The 20458-nt window shown below is 40.0% G+C and overlaps 1 protein-coding gene across 1 annotated transcript in view; it reads right to left on the bottom strand.

Annotated features, from left to right (window-relative positions):
• Positions 1-15010, bottom strand: part of TPD52L1 (TPD52 like 1) — a 57640-nt gene extending 42630 nt beyond the window's left edge. Inside the window, exon 1 of the mRNA XM_071547898.1 lies at positions 14904-15010. Coding sequence (XP_071403999.1) covers positions 14904-14922 — 19 coding nt within the window. The 5' untranslated portion in view covers positions 14923-15010. The remainder of the gene's footprint in view (positions 1-14903) is intronic.
• Between the last annotated feature and the right edge of the window lie 5448 nt (positions 15011-20458).

Below are 20458 nucleotides of genomic sequence, written 5' to 3'. Positions count from 1 at the left end.
TTACAGTCTCTTTTGCTATGTCATTAAAGTTTCTTCTTTAAAATTGGAAAACACTTGTTTACAAATTTAAATTGCAATTAAATCTTCAAAGCAATGAAATGATAAGTAGAACAAAGGAACTGTCCAGACACTGCATTAGTGTCTTTGATCTTCTTTATAATGTAGTCTTAAATGCCAGCTATAGAGATTAAGGCAGGGGGTAAAAGGGGGACTAGAAGCAAATATTAAATAACTAAATTGATCAGAAAAAAACTATCAGAAATTGCAAGGATTTCCATACCATTTTTTCCACTACAAAGTTATTGTGGGAAGACCTAAATAGGAAAACATGTTTTCATTTAATTCACCGAGAAAACAAACTACTGAAAGTAGATCTCCCTTCTCTGTCTGGTTCTAACTGTGGACAACTCTGAATTGCTTGAGCCCAGCAACTACCATACAGCCTGCCTTTCCCCTAAAGGACTTAATCTCAGAATATAAGGAAGGTTGCCTCTGAAGCTGTGATTGGAAAACAAATTCAGAGTCTGGATTCACTTTGGTTCAGAGAAACAAGAATTCAAAACACATAGGCCATGTAGATTAAAAACGTAAACATTAAAGAAAACTGTAGATTTTACTTTTTGCAAGCATAAGGGCCAAATCCTTTTTTTATTAATATGCTCCTTGGAAGAGAGAGATGGATGGGCGAGTCTCTTCATTTCCTCTCCCCACTGGGCTTTGGGTTGGGGGTGGTGTCAAGGAGAGTGAAGGAGTACAGCTTTTGGGTGTTCAAGAGCTCTAGGATGTAGTCTAAAGTCCCAAAATAAGTGTTCCCAGTCATCCTGGAGCAGCTTATTAGAGACTTTACTAAGGCTTTCCCTTCATTCGCTTAACCCCTGCAAAACCAAGCATTAATAAATCCATACATAGCTATGCGATGGATTGGCAGGTTTCCAAACAAAGGAACAATTTCACTCAAAGCTCCTGGTTAAAAAAAAAAACAGTCATATTGTTCTGATTTTCCCCTCCATTTTAGTATAACAAAAAGAAATTAGTCATATCTTGAGGATGCCTCTCTTATTTTTTCCCCAGAAAACAGTAACACAGCTGCTAATTTATGCCAGTGAAGAGACACAATCCACATAGAGATAACTGGCAGAAGACAGACTTGACAGTTTGACCGCTGCATCAAGAAGCCATACACGTTGGTACGTAGAAGTGCAATGGGAAAAATGAGAATAGCAAGAATGGTAAAAAAAATACATATCACTTCAACCTAAGACTTCGAGAACTGATCTTCCCAGCAAAATAATTATCTGAAATGTTCTGAAATGCAATGGATGATCTTATACATTTTACCCAATAGCAAGCTTTCTTTGTTTAAAATAATAATCCTGCCTGGCTGGGCAAGACAAGGGTGACATTTCCAAGCTGTAGCTCTGGAAAAACAAAGCAATTGTTGTGAAATTTCACAGTTTAGAGACAGAGATTCTTTCTATTACGTCAAAGTGAAAGTAACAACAGCACTGTAACACCTTCTGTGCTTTCTACTGATCATTCTGCACAACTTTCTGTGATGTCAATTGCAAGAAAAGGATGCCACAAGTGGAAGGGTTATCATCTCTTTCTTTAGGCAGAAGAGGGAAGTTAAAAAAAAAGAAACAAGATAGTCACTATGGAATAATAGGGAATGAGAACGTGGAGGACACTGAGCCACAAAAGGGACTAATTCTCTACAAATAAGGTACTCTAGAAACTGTAACAGGCTGCATAAAACAAACAAAGGAATAAAGCATATATAATCAGACCAGAGAAAAAGCAAAGTAGGGGAATATAAGAGCTATAACATGGAAATGCTGGCAGTCAGAGGCGGAAGTCATCAGTCACATTTCTTAAATCCACCCTTTCATACTAAAAATACATGAAGATACATTTTTTTAAAACTCAGAATAGACAGACACCTGTGGTCTTATCCTCAGCTGGTACAAGTGACTGCAATCCCATCAGCTGTATAATGAAGCTCATGCTTCATGTCATGCTCATCAATTCACGTTCACCTGCTTCACTGAATCAAAATCATTGAAACTTAATGGCAGGATTTAATAACCTTTCTCTCCTAAGAATGGCTCAGTTTTCTGTACTTTTCTAAAGCCAGGTGCACACGAGTATAATTATATAGCAATCTAGCTGCAGTATAATTAAGCTGACAAGCCTCCTCAATTAAATTCCAACAATGTATCTGTACTGCAAGAAATGATAAAATTATATTTTTAATTAAAAATAAATTCTTCAAGTAGTTATAATTGGTATCCTTTAGATCTCAAAACACAAAACTAACAAGATCTTTAAAAGTCTAATTTAAAAATGAGCAAAATCTTAATACAGCCAGCAGGTTGTTGCTTTCTCCACACGCCCATTCAGCTATCACAACAAGTAAGGCAGATGTGTCACTGTAAACGTACTAGGGAAAATACACAGGAAACAATTATAACTGGGTACATGACAGATTCTTTATTCTCTTCAGGGTCAAATTCATTACTCCCATTGCTTTTATACAGAATAAATATCTCAGCATAGTTACATGTACTATAGTCCATATTTAGAAGTGCTCAGTGCAAAGGGAAAAAACATTCCCCTATATCTACTTAATCTCTCACATTGGGAGAGTAAAGGTCACATTTTTAAAGGACTAGGACTGCTTTTTTGCATACTGTTGGCACAAAATATCCATGGTCCGTGACTAAGCTTTGTAGGCAGTATCAATATAAATTAACAATAATAAATCATAGATTGGTTTGGTTTGGAAGGGACCTCAAAGATCCAACCCACCTGCCACAGGCAAGGACACAACCACTCACAGAATATGATGAGTTGGGAGGCACCCACAAGGATCATTGAGTCCAACTTCTGGCTCCGCACAGGACAATCCCTGAGAGTCATACCCGGTGCCTGAGAGTATCGCCCAAACATTTCTTGAACTCTGCCAGGTTTGGTGCTGTTACCACTTCCCTGGGGAGCCTGTTCCAGTCCCCAACCACGCTCTGGGTGAAGAACCTTTTTCTAATATCCAACCTAAACCTCCCTTGACCCAACTTCAGGCCATTCCATCGGGTGCGATTACGGCCACCACAGAGAAGAATCAGTGCCCACCCCTCCTCTTCCCCTCACAAGGAAGTTGTAGACTGCAATGAGGTCTCCCCTCAGTCTCTTCTTCTCCAGACTAAACACACCAAGTGACCTCAGCTGCTCCTCATATGACTTCCCCTCAAGGCTGTTCACCATCTTCGTTGCTCTCCTTTGGACACTCTAATAGCTTAATATTTTTCTTATATTGCAGTGACCAAAACTGCACACAATACTCAAGGGGAGGCCGCCCCAGTGCAGAGCAGAGTGGAACAATCCCCTCCCTCAACCGGCTGCTGATGCTGTGCCTGATGCCCCCCAGGACACGGTTGGCCCTCCTGGCTGCCAGGGCACTACTGACTCATATTCAATTTGCCATTGACCAGGACCCTCAGGTTCCTTTCTGTGGTATGGTTTTCCAGACACCTTTCATCAGACTAGGTTGCTCAAAGCCCCATCCAACCTGGCTCTGAACACTTCCAGGGATGGGGCATCCACAGCTTCTCTGGTCTTTTTCTAGAGTCTCAACACTGTTACTGTAAAGGATTTCTTCCTAATATCTAATTTAAAGTTACCCTCTATAAGTTTAAGGCCATTATGTCTTGGTTTGAGGGGAAAAACCAAAATGTTTACTCACAAGTGGGGGAGGGGGCCTCCTCCACAATAATCACGCCACTCTTTATCAGATTTAAGAAAAGGAATTTTAATACAAGAAGGACAACTGTTCTTAACTGATTATATATATATATATATATGTATATATAAACAGGCTAGTGCAAACCGCTTCCCCAACACCACAAGAGAAAGGAAAAAAAACAACAACAAAAAAACCAAAACAGCAGGTTTTCCTCAGGGAGGAAAGTTATACTTAGTGTCAATGTCACAGCCCGGCTGGCTGCAGAGTGAGTTTCTAGTCCCTCTCCAGCGAAACAGACGAGTGGTGAGCTTTCAGATGGGCCCTGTCTCTTCCCCCTGTGTTCCTTGTCCAAGAAGCAGAAAAAACACGAGCGGCAGTCCTGGGGCAGGCAGTGGCAGCGAGCAGCCGAAAACAAAAAAAAAGTCCGGGCCAGGCAGCAGCTTCCCTCCTCTGCAGCCACCGCTCCCCGTTCTGCCGAGCTAAGAAGGAAAGATGTCCCCAAAAACAAAAGAGACAAACCTGCCCCCATCCAAGTGATCAGCAGTTAACTACTTCTTTTGTTAACTGCTGGCATGGACAGTTAGTGGCAGGGGAGAGAATTTACATAATAATCCCAAACTACAACACATTACCACTACATGCTCTGGTAAAAAGTGTCTCTCCAGCTCTCTTATTGGTCCCCTTTACGTACTGGAAGGTGCTCTAAGGTCTCCTTGGAGCCTTCTCTTCTCCAGGCTAAACAACCCCAACTCTCTCAACATGTCTTCATAAAAGTGGTGCTCCAGCTCTCTCATTATCTCCATGGCCCTCCAAATCCCTCTTAAGTTAGGGGCCCCAGAGCTGAAATCACTCACTAACTTGGGAGAAAGGCACAGTTCTTTTTTCCCTTTTTCTTAATTTTTTAATGTTAGATTATGTAAAAGCTCATGGCCAGCAAGAAAAGACAGTGAATCAACACAGTCTGCAGAGAAGACATGTTGTGTCATGTCCACCTCCCTCCCACCATCCCATTTTTTAAGCACCACCTGCTTCACCACTTAATCCCTTCATAATTAAAGACTATCCACTTTGCACTAGTGCACTGTTGCCTTTCTAACCAGAGGTCATCTGACAGTCTACACTTCTTCTAGTCTTCCCTAAACAAACTTGACCCACTCTTGGATGTATCTACCTACAACACAATTGTATTCCTATTTAAACCCAATCAAAATAAAGCTAATTTGTGTGACTAAAACCAATCCATTTTAACAGAGACAACAGCCATGTACCCTGTTGCACAGGTCCTATATTCAAGATAAAGCACATTTTCATTTCTTAAAGCAAATACTCCAAATATATTGAAAAATACATCGTGTGGCACCTCATTTCCTGTGAATGCACTGCCTTACAGCCAGGCAGTCTTGCTGCAGTGGGTTGCTCTGATAATCAAAGCAACCCACTGGATAAACCTAGAATTTGGAGTTAGTGTGACACTAAGTCTGCACACAGGGCACACAAAACATTTCTCAATTAGAAAAGCACTATCTATCTGGGTCTGCCCAACTCCAAGTTTTTCTCACAAGATTTTTGCCAGCATCCTGAGCTGTGAAATGAAGCACTTATTATTCTGCTCCTAATGTTAAGCTCCATGTTAAGGCCTTCAAAGTTTTTGGCATCATTAACTTTGTGGCTTTGCCAAGTTAGTATTTTGTAGTATGCATTAGAAAGAAATGTGTTTGCTTAGTTAGGCTGTGAGTGGAGGCATCTGGGGTTTAGGGCCCTGGGTATCTGATTTCCCGCAGAAACAGGTTTCTCAGCCTTTCCTTTTGTCGGGCAGGGTCTGAAGACAGAGGCATGCCCCATGCAGTCGGCCTGAGTAACACAGGTGATACATACTGAAGGAAGGGAGGCTATTTATCACACCAGCCACACTGTACACTCTCAATATTTGAGGTTCCTGAATCACCCTGAAATACTGGCATAAAATGGTAGCTGTCACAGGCAGAGTGTATGGTTTCTTCCCTTGAAGATCACTTGGAAGATAAGCCCTGAACCGAAGCTCCTTTGGCACAGATAATGGTAAGCCAATGGGTAAGAGAGGGAAGGTGTTTAGTTAAGCACAAGGTACGAGTTGTTACACCCTTGAGGTTGCAATAGACCACACTCAGCTGCAAGAACATCTTTCAAATCTCTAACCTATCTTTACCGAACACCGAGTGTTAAATCATGCCTATTTTAACTTCAGTACCTTAAGAAGGTCTAGAAAGAGAGCACAAGACAGTCCTTGCCTTCTCTTCACTCTTCTACTACCTTAAGGAAGAAAGTTTTTCTGAGAAACTTGTTGCAGGATGGACATAATAAAACGTACTTTTCTGAAATAAACCAGTATTCAAGTACTTGCATCTCTGCTAATTGCCATTCAAATCTTTATCCCTATTCAACTTAGTTGTTAAAACTTACTCTCTCCTTACCCTTCTCCATCCTTGGTTCTCATGCACAGCACATAACTATGACCAGAATACTGTTGCTCTCTTTTCAGGACATGCTCATGCTCCATATTTCTGTGCAGAACTGGACAAAACTGAGAAGCCTTCTAATTCTGGATCTAGGTGTAAACCTGGTTCCTATCTTTGAACTTCTCCCAAATGGGTACGAGCTATTACCATTACATACTCTTATTTCTTGTTCTTACTGCAGGCTTCATCTATTTTGCTCACTAGCTACGCTCTGGTTTTTTGCAGCAATTTAAAACCACAAGAACATATATTTTCCCTCTACTTGTACTATCTGACTTCCAGTTTCCTGCCAATATCTGTTATTTACCTCTGCAAAGACCCTATGTAAGTCTTCAAGTCTGCATAGTGATTCAGTTTATATGAATGACATAATTCAGAAGCCTTTTTAGTTTTTTTTTTTAATCAGTTAGGCTATTCAAGTATTTGTTCCTTCTTCACCATCTTCTTTTCTTTGCTATCTAAGCTTTTGCACCACCTGGTCCACTACATGACTGAAGGATTTACCACTGAAAAACCACAGGGCTTCACTGATTCTTCATACAAACATAATAGTGTACAGCTGGTTAGATAGTTGTATTACATGACAAACATCATTCATTCTGATTATGACTTTGATTCCTTCCTCCTACAACACTAAGTTAATAGCTGCCATCTACCTAAAATACTTTAAGCAGAAGATAATCTTTTGTTCCTGGCATAATTGCCTCTCTGACTCTGTAATGTACATACATTTTACTTTTTCTCTAAGAAAAATCTGGATGTGTTTAAATACAACTACCTCGGAGCACTTTTTAATGAAAATCTAGCATGCACCAGCCCAATAAAGAAAGTATCTGAGGTCTTCAGAAGATATTCTAACCAGACACATTTGCTCCACATCATTCTCTAAAAATCCGTCAGCATTTTCTTAGCATGTCCTATGTGTGATCTACTCAGTACAGTTAAGAACATTTTAATTAAAATGAGAGAAAGAGGAATTAAGTAAGTACGTAAAATGCCTGAGCCAACAGCAGCTTGACAAATTACTCCTAATCCACTTAAAACACAGTGAATACAGTTATTCCAAAGAAACTATGCAAAAGTATTTTAAAACTTTAAGAGGATTAAGAGAAACCTTTTTGTAAGCACAAACCTGCACCCTCTTAGTCCCACACAAGTGGCAAGGCAATTTCCTGATGAGGAAACTAGTGAAAAAAGAACACCTGAACAAACAGGTGAACACAGAAAAACCTAACTCTTTACTGAAGAATCAAACAAGGAAAGCATCACCTCCCTTCAGCTCCCATTTATAAATATTCACAGAATATAAATCACACAGCCTTTTAAATTCATACCATACATAGTTTTAAATGATACTTTCCACACTTTACTTAAAATTTCTCATTTAGTAACTTTAATGATTAGGCAGTTATTAAATACTTCTTTAAAGTGTAGCACAGGTGCTAAAGAGAGACAACTTATATATTTAGATGGCTAAAGAGGAAGACATTTCACAAGTTAAAGCAAAACTCAGAAATCAGACTGCATAAATGGAAAGAAAAAAACAGAAAGAATGGTTCACAACAGAGGAAGAAATAGCTTGGGCAGGATCTGGTCCTAAGAACTTCATGGATCAACAAACAGAAATAGCCCTTTCAGCAAGAAACCACATGAAAATAAACCATGCTGCCTGCTACATAAACGCTGTATCTATAGGCACTTCACACTTGCATGAGCATCAAAAATGTTTTCAGAGTGTAACTTTATACCTCTTTCTGACAAAAGCACCACTAGAGCTATAGTTTCTGTGTTACACTAAATGCTAAACTTCCATATTTGAGAAATAAGTTTTAAGATAACAAATTTAAAGTACTTTTAACAACAAAAACATTAAAAGTCTAATTTTGCTTTTAGAACAGCAAAGCTGAGGAGTGCCACTTTACTTACTAGGTTCTTAGTGGAGAGTAAGGTTAATTGCAGGCTTAAGTAAATAGTGATAGTAAGACAATTTCAGAAAAACCAAACCCCAGAAGACCAACAAAAAAAACCCCATAAGTAAGTATTTTTCCTGACAGCCCTCCTTGCTTCAGAAGCAACTGACTGCTCAAGGCATAGACTTGCCTTCTGTTTCTGGAAATGACACAAGGTATTGGACCTCGTTCTGTTCTTCGCATCCCCTGCCTACTTCTATAAACTCCCTGGATTCTCCCTCAGTGATTGAAAATGCAGACATAAAAATTACCCAAGAAATGGATCCCTGACTACATAGTCCCAGAGCATCTGAAAGCCCATTAGCTGGACAACAGACTAAATGAGAGAAGCTACTGTATCTGACCATGGCCATGGGATATACACATATAACCATGACATTTTCTTATTTCTGGAAACTTGTCTTTATAAATTGTACTATTGTATTATTCTTACGTGGTTGTTGGAAAAGCCTGGGATTTTAGCTACAAACATGAAATATCTCTCAGCAACCAACTTATGTAAGAAAACTTAATGACAGGTAATGTAAAGAAAATACAGAAATTCCTAGACTTTAATGCAGCTATTAGCTCTGGGAACCTTAATGTCTGCTTGGGGATCCAACAGTGTGTCCTTCACTTTATCATACCCTTAACCCCATGCCATTAATATAAGCACAATATCCTTTTACTGGATTAAGTGACAAGCAATCAAAATGTTCAAAAAATCTTAAGAAGAACAGCCTTTTAGAAGCCTTTTTTATTATCCAGATATTTTAAATACTACAAGCACAGAAAAGGTAAAATGTGCCAAGCAGGACAGGAAAAATGGAAGACCTTTATCATCATGGTAAGATGGCACTTAAGAAGGTGTCACTTCACAGATTCTTGGACTTGTTTTACACTTCCAGATAAGAACGTTTCTACTGCCATTCTAATTATTTGTGTAAAGTGAAAGAAAGAGGGAATGACACAGCACAAGAGAAAGAAAAGGGAGATTTACTGCTAAAGTACAATGCAAACACTTGCCAAATATGTCTTTTAGTTATTCACTTCCAACATTAACCACACAATGGATGCAGAAGTGTAATGATGATAGCCTAGTTAGATCTTATGATTTTGATCCATTGATCTCAAAGATGGCTAAGCAAAATTACCTCTGTCCCAAGGAATCAAACAAATAAACTAGTATGCCCAGGGTTTTAGAGAATGTCAGTGTGGTATCTGATAGTAGAATCCAGATTTGTCAGTCTCCTCTCACCATTTATCATAGATGATGGGTTTAGAGAATGTAGCAGCCAAAAGGCACGGTTTAGAGAGCAGTGATATGACTACAGCATACTACACACATAAAATTCGGCATTGCAACTGTGCATTTCTATGAGATACAAACAAAATCAGATAAAACTAGCACGCCCAGATCTCATATTTATCTATTATCCCATGAGATATTTTTAATTAGAAAGAAGAATTTAATTTTATTTTTAAAACACTTTCTGAATTGAAGGCAGACTACAGTCTTTGTAAACCTAAATTCCAGGATTAGACTGAAACAAGACACTAAATTATACATAAATACCTAAATATGGCCACATAGAACATCCTTCAACCCCTCTGCAATCTTCTGCCAAGCTTGTGCCACATCCTTCAAGCAGCACCTGGCCTAAGCAAAGCATCTCAAAAGCTCCATGCGTTTCTGTACTGTACTAGTCAGCAAGGCATGTCAGGGCAGCATCAGGAAACTCGTCTTCCCACTAGTACACTTTAGACTCAGATTATACTTGTGCTGCCTCACAGTAGGACTCATACCAGTCCTGTGAGAATAAAGATTCAGGAGAAAAAATACATCAAGAATTTAAAAACATGTTTTAGGGTCTGATGTTTTTGTTTCAGCATGTTCTAGATTTTATACCTTCATGGTTACAAAACTGGCAAAGTTACAAAACCTCATAAGACTGGCCCTAGATTTTAGAGAAGGTATCTCTTTTATATCTCTTTTTCGAATTCCACCAGGATTCTATTCTCAGTTCTCAGGTGTAGCATGAAACCACTCAAATTTTCTCAGCCTCAGCAAACTGATTTTCATCCTGTGACAGGTACCATAAAGCTGAAAGCATTATAGGTTCAAAACAGTAAAAGAGAAGCACCGCACTAGATTTCAGACATTTACTTGCTTAAAATCTGATCTACAGCAAATAACTCATTCCATGTATGTATTTTCTCTCCTTGTAGTATAAAAAGCATGAAAAAGCAATTATTTTGAGCTTTGTACGCTCTGTTAAATATTTAAGAATCCTCTTAAAAATTGCAACCCTACCTTTTCTCACTTGATCTCCTCTTCATGTGGTCTTACCACACAGCAGATGAAACTTCCCATCATGCAGTAAAATCAGCAGGTTATCACTGACTGGTTCAATTACTCTAATATCCTCCTGACCTCTGTGAAGTCCTCCCTCCTGCTTTTCATAGCGGGACAATGGTACGCTCCAGAAGGCAGTATGGAGACAGCACGATCCCCCCAATAACTGGCATGAATCCCGATGCCTCAAGTAGCACCTGCAGCCAGGCACCTTTTTCTCATAGAACAATTACACTAAATCATCTCCAAAACATCAGTTTTACTCTGTCCTTAGGGGAAAGGTGAACACAGAACAAACCAGTTAGGGCTCCTTGGTAAAGCCACCAACCTCAAACATGAGGCTAAGGAAGATGCTGCCTTCTCCACCAAGATGTTGCTTTGGTGCGATGGCCACAGCAGTGCTGCTGCTTCAGTGAGGGAACGTCACCGTGTGTTCCTTATCCCCACTTACCCACTGGGAAGCAGACTCTCTATCCAGACTCCTATCTGTATCAGTAATCACGAGTAGCTAGCAAGGAGAAAGAGGGAGGGAGAATGCTGACCAACCTGCCAATGCCATTTTGCTATTTATACACCACATCACAGGTAACACAAGGCCTCCTCAGCACTATGTCCCACCATGGAGACCTCAGACCACCTGACTGGGAGGCGGCAGGTATCACTGTGGAAGGGAGAGGGCCACTGGCCTAGTGCTGTGACTTCTAATGATATTCCTCTGATCAAGCTCCAGTTAAATGGCACATGCAATTCGCTGCCTCTCTGTTCTGTAACCTCACGTGCCAGATGCAGCTGGCTTGATTATGGAAGGAGCATGTCAGCTGCAGCAGAGGGAAGAAGTGAGGTGCTGCAGGCCTACGAGACACAAGCCTTGAGGAGTCATCATCTAACATATGAATGAACCACAGCTCTCACCACAATACCCAAAAGGTGTGTGCATAGCCACAGCAAGTCACCATGGCTACAATGCACAACTAGCTGAGGATGCAGAACATCTGTCAGGAACAGCTGTAAGAATTCCTAGGACAGACAGATGCCTCAGAAACCTTTTTGGCGATCTGAAGCACAAGAAGCTGGGTGGGCAACATGGGTAGTAGGTAAAAGGAAGCAGAAAGCTGCACCCCAAAGTTTTACTAGAGTAAGGATCAAGAAAAGATACAACAGAGAAACAAGATTTGATTACATCTAGATACACAGAGAAAGGAAGAATTATTGCAAAAGGAGATAAATGTGTTAAGAGGAAAGCTCCAGTGTTAAAAAGTCAAATGGGTTTCTCCAATCAGAGACACATCCATTGTACTGTCATTATTACAGGACATTCACAGTTTTAAACTAGAAAGGAGGACTACACAAGATACTCAGTTAATCTGAACCTGGAGTAGAATGAGTATGATGAGATGCAAATATAAAGTTCTGATTTTCCTCTCTTTCAGAGATAAACACTGTTCTTCAGACATCCAAATTTTTCACATGAAAAATGACTGACAGCCATTGGAAGGAAAATAAATATGCTCTTACAGAATTTTTAGCACCTAGCATGAGTGTAGCTGGTGTGTTTCTGGATGAGCTAGCTCTGGGACCATTAAGAGGAAAAAGTAATCGAAGAGAAAAGCACTCAGAGACTTAAAATTACATTGTATGTAAAGCAAAATTTATGATTTTTATTACACATATGAATTTGTTTACATGGAACATATGGTTATTTTTTTGAAAATAATTTTAGCATTAATTACTATTACTCTCTATCTGGTTGACTGTCCCATCTAGTTCATTTGCATGAATGCTCCAAGACATATTTGATATGCTTAAGGATAAGAGTAATTCCAATTCAGTCCATGAAATCTCCACTGCTTTAAAGTAAGTATCAAAACAATTAACATTCACAGTCTTTGTGGCATGGACAGATATTCTGTTATGCCTTGAACCACATAGAAATTCCTGATGTTTAGCCATGACCTCTACCCAGTACCTTGACACAGTTTCATGTAATACTTTTCTCCATAGTTGCATTAAGATTTAGAAGGTTGACTCAAGTTGCTATGCAAAAATGCTGACAAAAATTATTTTTCTGTTCTGAAGAAATCTACATTTTGTACTTGCATGCATGTATTTCTTGAACATGAAATTGCTCTGCTCAGGCACAGCCTCCCTTAAGGATAATATGAAATGGCACAAACAACACAATTATGTAGAAAAGTCCTTTTGAAGAAAATCTTTAAAGTGTTAAACATGAGAAATTCAACAGTGCTTTTTAAATGCATAGCTTTTACTTTGTCTTTTCAGTTGGATTGCAATGCCCCAGCAGAGCACGCTGGAACAAACCATTCAGGATTCATTTCTCTGTGGGCATCTGAAAGTATTTTAGAGGCAATTCATAAACGCATTCAAATGTATGCACATTTCTCCCACTGCTTAAGCAGACATTGAAGTGGAGCTTTTTTCTAAGCAAATTGCTACTGCTTTGTTAGTAAACTGCTATAACTATGCTCTGCAAATTGCATAGTGGCTTTGAAAAATTCAGGGTTCTGGCCAGTGCTAAGATGTACTTAATTGAAGTTGATAGCATTATACACATGGAAGTTACATTCTTTTTGCCAGCAAGGGTCCACAACTGCAGTAGCATGCACTGACTTAAGAACTGAGTATAGGTAAAAATAAGCAATTCAAAATACTTTTATATTTTCTCACTAGCCAATAGATGCTCATCCAGAAGAACTTATTCAAGATCTGTGAAGGTAAAAGAGTTGCTGACCCAAATACACACTAGCAAAGCACATTTATTGACCTGAATTTTTAAATGCAGTAAGAGTCTATTTACTCATCTTGCTATTCAGCAAAGGTAAAAATTCACATGTACATATACCACTATCTAGCTAATTAGAATTGGACACTGTTTTCCATCAGTTCTACAAAAGAAGAAATTATCAAATTCTTGATCATATAAAGTTCACATTTAAAGAACAGGAGCTCCCATCATAGTAGCTGTACAGATGTATTCAGAAATTTAGTTTAAATAACAGTCTTATGGTATAATCTTAATACTGACTTTTAAAAAGCCCATGAACTGAACCACAAATACATTTATTTTGCCAAGCAGCTTCAGCCATGTATCCATTAGAACAGCACATACACCACACTTGCTGGAAAGGCTTTCTCCTTCACATGCATCATGAACTCAAATTTCCCAATGTACAACTGGATTTGTAGACAACATTTGTCTCTTTTAAGTGTATTTGTTTAAGGCAGTTTTAACTCTTCTGGAAGCCTGTTTGTCAGTTAGTTTCAATGAGCATATGTCTCCCCCTTACTTTATTTCCCTGTATTATAGAAGACATAAAATGTTTTCTAAACACTCTGCTTTCGCAGAAATAATTGTACCACCTGCTTAGTATTGGTGACTTATGGGCATGTATGGTGAAGCAGTGACATGCTTTAGAAAACAGAAGCAAGACTATGAAGGTAAGCAGGACCCGTATATGCTAAATGCCTTAGGCTGACTCGAGCATCATTTATAACTCACATGAAAAGTTTCTTCTCTTTGGAGCCAATTAACTTTACCCAGAGAGAGAGATGAATAGCTTAGTCCTAACAGTTACAATAGAAAATGTTCACTTTACAAGAATGAATGCCATGTTTGCACAGCTGTAGAAACATTTTAGTCGATCCAATTTTAAGCAGCTCTCGGTGGATCCAGAGCTCTGCTGGAAGCCCAGTCCCAGCGTTCCTGCTGCTGGAAGCGCGTCCCGCACGCCGAGAGCCTCCCAGGGCGAGGACGGCGATGCCGGCTCGGGCTCGCACCGTCCCGACCGGCCCCGGGAGCAGCGACTGGAGCCTGACAGGGGGGCAGCTTCCCGAGGGGGGCGGCCAGGCAGGCAGGCCATGGCAGGACACACAAAACTACCTCAAACAACCCACGAAGCCCCCAAACCCTTACAGGGCTGACTTACCCCAGAGTTGCCTGCCAGCTACCTGACCGTGAAATGCCTAAAGCCAGCGGGAGGAGAAAGCGGTCGCCACTACCCCAAATATAAGGAAAGCCAACGGGGAGCCTGAGCCGGGATGGAGGACCTGATGCGAGCGAGGATGCTCCGCGGGCCGAGCCGGGCCGGGTCGTGCCGCGCTCCCCGGTCAAGCCCAGGGCCGCCACCACCGGTGCCGACGAGCCGCTCAGGGTACAGCGCTGCTCTCGCAGCCGGTGACCCGGGCCGCGCCTTCGCTCGGGCTCTCCCCGCCGCCCGGCACTCGCCTCGAACTCCCTCTGCCCCGCGCGGGCTCGGCCCTTCCCGAGTGGGGAGCGGCAGCTCCTGGCGGCGGGAGGGATGGGAGTTCCGCGCCGCCCCGGAGTGCTCTGTCCAGACGAGACTCACCCCGTGCCTGCGGCTCCATGGCAGAGCGGGGCCGTGTCGCCCGTGCGCTGCCGCCCTGCACTCCCGCGGCTCCGGCGGCGCCGACACCGCGCCCGGGATGCGCTGCCGCTCCCGCTCTCGCTCCCGCTCCAGCCCACGCCGGGCACGGCAGCGCCACCTCCTGGCCAGGCGCGGATCCTGGACCGCCCCGTCCCGCTGCCGCAGCCCAGGCTCCCGTCCCGCGCCAACCCCGCAGCTCCAGTGCTGGTCCCGGCAGCACCCGCTGTCCTCGGCTGCACAGCTGCTGTTCGCCACCTCCCCGCGTAAAGCCTCCGGTCACGGCTGCCCCCAGCTGAGGGAAGGCACTGGGACTTCTCCCCAGTGGAAGCGAGGAGCCCCAGGGCACCGGAAGCACACGCTGCCCACCTGGGCAAACAGACGCACCTGGTGACCCAGCGGCACAGTCAGGCGCCAGAAGGGAAGATTTGGCTTATCTGAGCACCTGTGGGTGTCAAGTACTACTACCTCCTACAGCAGATGCATAGGAATACATCTTAAAGGCATACTGACAGAGCCTATGCTCTCATATACATATATATATATATATATATATATATATATACACGCATATATATACACACATATACTTAGCAGTTTAAATATTTTTTTTCCCAGCACATAGGTCTGTATCCTATAATTCACTGGAAGTTAGAGTGACAATATATAGTTTACACCACAGTGCAGATTTACTCTGTTTTGCTCATGTCAACATAACTTCCGCACTTTGTTACCAGTCCATGTTAACTTCACCGGTAGAAGGGTACAGAATACTTGTTTTAGCAATGCTGCATTCACTATGGCTGGTGGTCCATGTATTTATCAGTCAAACACGATATCTAATTTGAATGTATGATACTACTGAGTGCCTTCAGGACACAATGAGGACATGTAGCTTCTGAAGGCCTTTAATACTAAAACTAACAAAGCAAGAGAGTAAATGCCAATGAAGGAAGTATTGGACATTTGTTAGTGAAATTGTTGAAACAGATAATACTTTCATTGAAGAAAAACAACTCCAAAACAAAATGATTATTCAGTTTGGTTAAAGAAAAAATGAACATTCATAGCTAGAAAATAATAGGGGTTTTTTCCCCTTAAAATACTGTAGAACATATCAATGAATCAAATCTACTTATTTCTCAACTTTGCTTTTATAAAAAAAAATAGAAAATTAAGACAAAGGCAGCTTTAACTTTTATACATCTAATGAGGTTTTGCTTTAATATACACATGCTAGTGGGTTTGAATTTGAATTACTGTAAGGCATGAGTTACCATTATTTTTTCCTAGGCAAGCCTCTTCATCGTGATTTGACATCTCCTTGAGTTGGAATTTACCACTTACAAAGGCAGAACAGAGGTTGTCAGAAGAATGAATTCCTGTACTCATGTCATTTCAAATGCAGAGACATCCTACTCTGACAAGATTTGAGCTCAGAAATGCTACCAACTTCTGCATGAAACCCCCCCCCCCAAACCCAAGTCCAGCCACAAATACACAAAACAGCTGAGAAATTTCTCTCAACATGTAGAAACTATCAATATAATTAGAAAACATCCTATTTTTTGCAGATATGAGCAGGGTTTTTTAAAGCAGCCTAACCAGTTTTTATGAAGCATGATGAAAACTGAGCACCCAATTTACTTACAGGGCTATAATGATATTCACAACACTGTTTATGTAGAAGCAGATCTTACAGTGGCATGTGCTGTTCACATTACTGAAACCCAGAAAGTTTTACCAGATATTTATAATGCTGAATTTGATTTATTCTTTACATTTAGATAATTGCTTCCTTTTCCATACCAGAAATGCACTCTGTTACATAGAAAATCCAAGCACTATTTTACATAACAAGTATTGGCAAACAACAATACTAATTCTACATTTTAAGAGAACCAGAAATAAGGAAACAAACCTATAAGCCAGGAGTTCCACACTAACATGTTCATATCATGGCATGTTAAACAGGACAAAGAAGGCAGTCATTTACAATATTATTCTGTAACATGCAGCTAGGAAATCAGCATTTTAAAGGTGAATCTGATTAGAAAATTATTATACCATTGAAATTGTCATTTAATTGTAAAATAGCTGATTAATTTTCTACCTACAGTACAGCAGGATGCATTTTTCTATTATTCCACATATATCACTGATTTGGTGAGATTCCCCATCAAATTTGCCTTCTAAGAGATTTTATTTCACTTTTCTATCTGAAGAGACTGACATAATTCAGACTTTGTTTTCTGTCTTGGAAGGGCTCGATCAAGTTGTCAAGCTTAGTTGTTGCCTGAGAAAGGTCATTGTCTCTCCCATCATGCTGAAATTAGGAACAGTTGGGTTTTGTTTGGTTTTTAAGAGGTCAGGCAGAATAAAACAAAAGCCAAATTATTTTACTTTTGAAATACTTATTTATTACTGCACACTTCAGATTACACCATTTTCACAATACAACAATAAAAGGCATCGAGTAAATGTATTATATTTATGGCATTGCACTGACTGGTTTTTGTCCTCCAAGACAAAAGCGACCACATTCAATCTTCTGTCAGACTTCAGTGGATGTCTCTCTGCTTGTAGGGAATAACTACATACATTTTGCAGATAGGATTCTGCATGATTCCAAGTACCCTAAACTCATACTAAATTTCCATGGAAAATAATGGGGAAAAACTTTTTCACATAAATGGAAACAGTCTAAGAACTGTGAAATACAGTGGAAATTGTTGGTCCTTCAGGCTGAATGATTGTTTAGGATGGATAAACTGTGGCATCAGCATGCATGTGCTTTGTAAGAAAAATGGCAGGCTGCAGTGAGCACAGCATCCTAGTTGTGATACAAAGTTAAATCCACAGCAATGGGCCGGTTAAAGCTTTCTAGTAATATGCCATGGATGGAAAGGCCAAAGGTGTGCTGTGTGTCTTCTGTGTCATTAGTAGGTTGGAAAAACACTGTCATGTGTTCAGACAAGACATTGCAATTTATTTCCTTCTATTCAGATGTCACTGATTCTTTGCTAAATGTTCAATTCTGAGTGTATCATGGGTTCTGATACTTCAAAGAAATACCGAAAATTAAAATGGAATACTCTCGATCTTCTTTCAGAGTTTTTTTCCTTAGCCTTTAGCAAGTTCTTTTGATTTTCATATCTTATTCCATGTATACTTAATATTTAGGACAAGGTTGCTGTTCAAAAATAAAAAGTGTGTAATGTCAGTGTTATTACAGCGTACAACAGTGAGAAGATGCTACGTGCATTTTAAGCTTTACAGACAGGGACTTCAGTTTAGTCTACAGTTGTGTACAATGGGTTTCTGGCTCTGTGGGTCAAAAGGTAGTAGAACAATACAAGAAAGATACTGGAAACAGTATAAAAAAACCCACTGAGCTAAATTATACAAATATATTATTAGAGAACAACATGACATGAACTAGACCTTACCTCTTAACAATATATAATGCTTTTAATTCCATTTTCCACTGATGATAGAGTGAGAGAAAATCTATGTATGCCTAAAAAAACCAAAAGGTCATGAGGGTGAACTCTGGTGGAGACTCTACCACATTCCTTGGAAGGTTGTTCTAGTGATAAATTACTCATTGTAAAAAATGTCTTTCTCATATCAAGATGAAACCTCTCTCCTTTCCCTTCTTTGGTAAACCTCAGTGAAAAAATAATGTGTAGCAGAAGACAAGGCTGTGGCTGAAGATACTGTGTAAATAAGAAATAATTTTATCAAACAGATAGGTCTACCATGGGACAATTTTTGCATTACCCGTGTATCTGATCCATAGGATTATTTTGTGCAATGAGAGTACTGCAAAATAGAATTTTGTTATTAGCCAAGGAGATGTTCTTAAATTTCCTTACTAGGAACATGCAAAAGTATATGGAATACAATCTAAGCATGTTTTTATTTTACCTTCATGTGAGACATAATACCTGTAACTGGATGTCATGCCAGATCTGCAGTGGAAGACAAGTCTAACCAACAAAAGGGCCTGAAGAGGTTACTCTTTAGTGATTTGATCTGATTTTGAAATCTTACATTCACATTTTTATCAGCAGATTTTCATGATTGTTGTAATGGTTCTGAAACTACTTTCCAAATTATCTTAATGGTCTGGTGATAAAGTAGTTTCTCTTTTTTTTATTTTGCCATGAAATGTTGTGGGGTTTTTTCTTTCACTGTAGCTAATAGAATACAAGAATGAAGAAACAAACCTTGTGTGTGTTTATTAAGTAAAAGGTTTTAATGCTTAACTTTGTATGAAACATGTGCTGTGATGGACTTAAAGGCAGAAAATTTTTTATTATTATTAATATGAATTAAAAATGTATGCCTGATTCTTCTACAGCTGTTTTTCTTAAAACATCCTGACTTTCTTATAACTGGGATCAGCGGAACTAAACATCAGTTATCCAGCATTTATTACTAGGCACCTCATCTCAAAGAATCTGAATCAAGACCTTTATTGAATGACAACATCTCTATTGTAGTAATAAAAGGTCTGATTAACCACTTGAAATAGTCTTTGATAAATATGTAACAGTACATTATTACAACACCCTGTTATGACAAGTCACAGAGAGCATGTAGAATATTATTGAGAAGTGAAATAAATAAATATTTCCCCCCCCCCCCCACTACTCAAAATATTTCTGGCTGTCCTATCAATGGAAAGTGTCTCTTTCTTTCCCTTTCAAACTTTTTCCTGTTTTTTCTGGGATGAAAAGGGATAATGTCAGGTGAAAAACAGATGATGAGCAAGTGGGAAGGCACATCAGAAGGTTCACCACAATCCAGTAAAATAGAGAGAGAATATGAAGGTTGTATCAGACTAGAATTTATACAGAAAGTGATTGCATAGAAGTAAGTGAATTTTGACCTTCATTTGTAACTTTGGGCTAGGAAACTGGGAAATTTATCATAATATATTACTGAAATACTGAGGGTCAGCACCAGAAACCTGGAATATGTTTGGGAAGAAAACCTAGGACTCACAAAAGCTGTCCATTTTGTTAGTAGGCACCAAAATACCTACAATTTGTTAGAAAATAGAAGCTCAGGAATCTTCCAGGGCTGTGGAAAATTGTATTAAAAACATTTATATTGATATTAATAGAGAGTGAGTGTGAATGCATGAGAGCAAAATACCAGCAGGAGAAGGGCCATAAAAATGGCATGTTTTGCTGACACTTGTGGGTGTCAGATCTGAAACAGAGACAAGACTGAATGCTGGGTACTCAGAGAGGTTGGACAAGACAGAGAGATAAATCACAGTCATTTCCTGAAGGGTATAATAAGACACATCCCAAATCAGCATGCTCCTAAGTAGAGTGCAGGAGTGTGGGGAGAGGCTCAAACCTCATGCCCCTCACACCCCATGTCATTGCAAGTGATCCTGGACAGGCTTCCTGGACTCAGTGCCTTAATGCCTGAATGCCTGGCAAGCTGCTTACACACATCCTCAGATTTGTTGATGTCACAGTGTGAATGTGGGGGGTCAT

Source organism: Pithys albifrons, chromosome 2 (genome assembly GCF_047495875.1).
Source record: "Pithys albifrons albifrons isolate INPA30051 chromosome 2, PitAlb_v1, whole genome shotgun sequence".
Classification (NCBI taxonomy): domain Eukaryota; kingdom Metazoa; phylum Chordata; class Aves; order Passeriformes; family Thamnophilidae; genus Pithys; species Pithys albifrons.
This window is presented reverse-complemented; position numbering and strand designations above follow the sequence as displayed.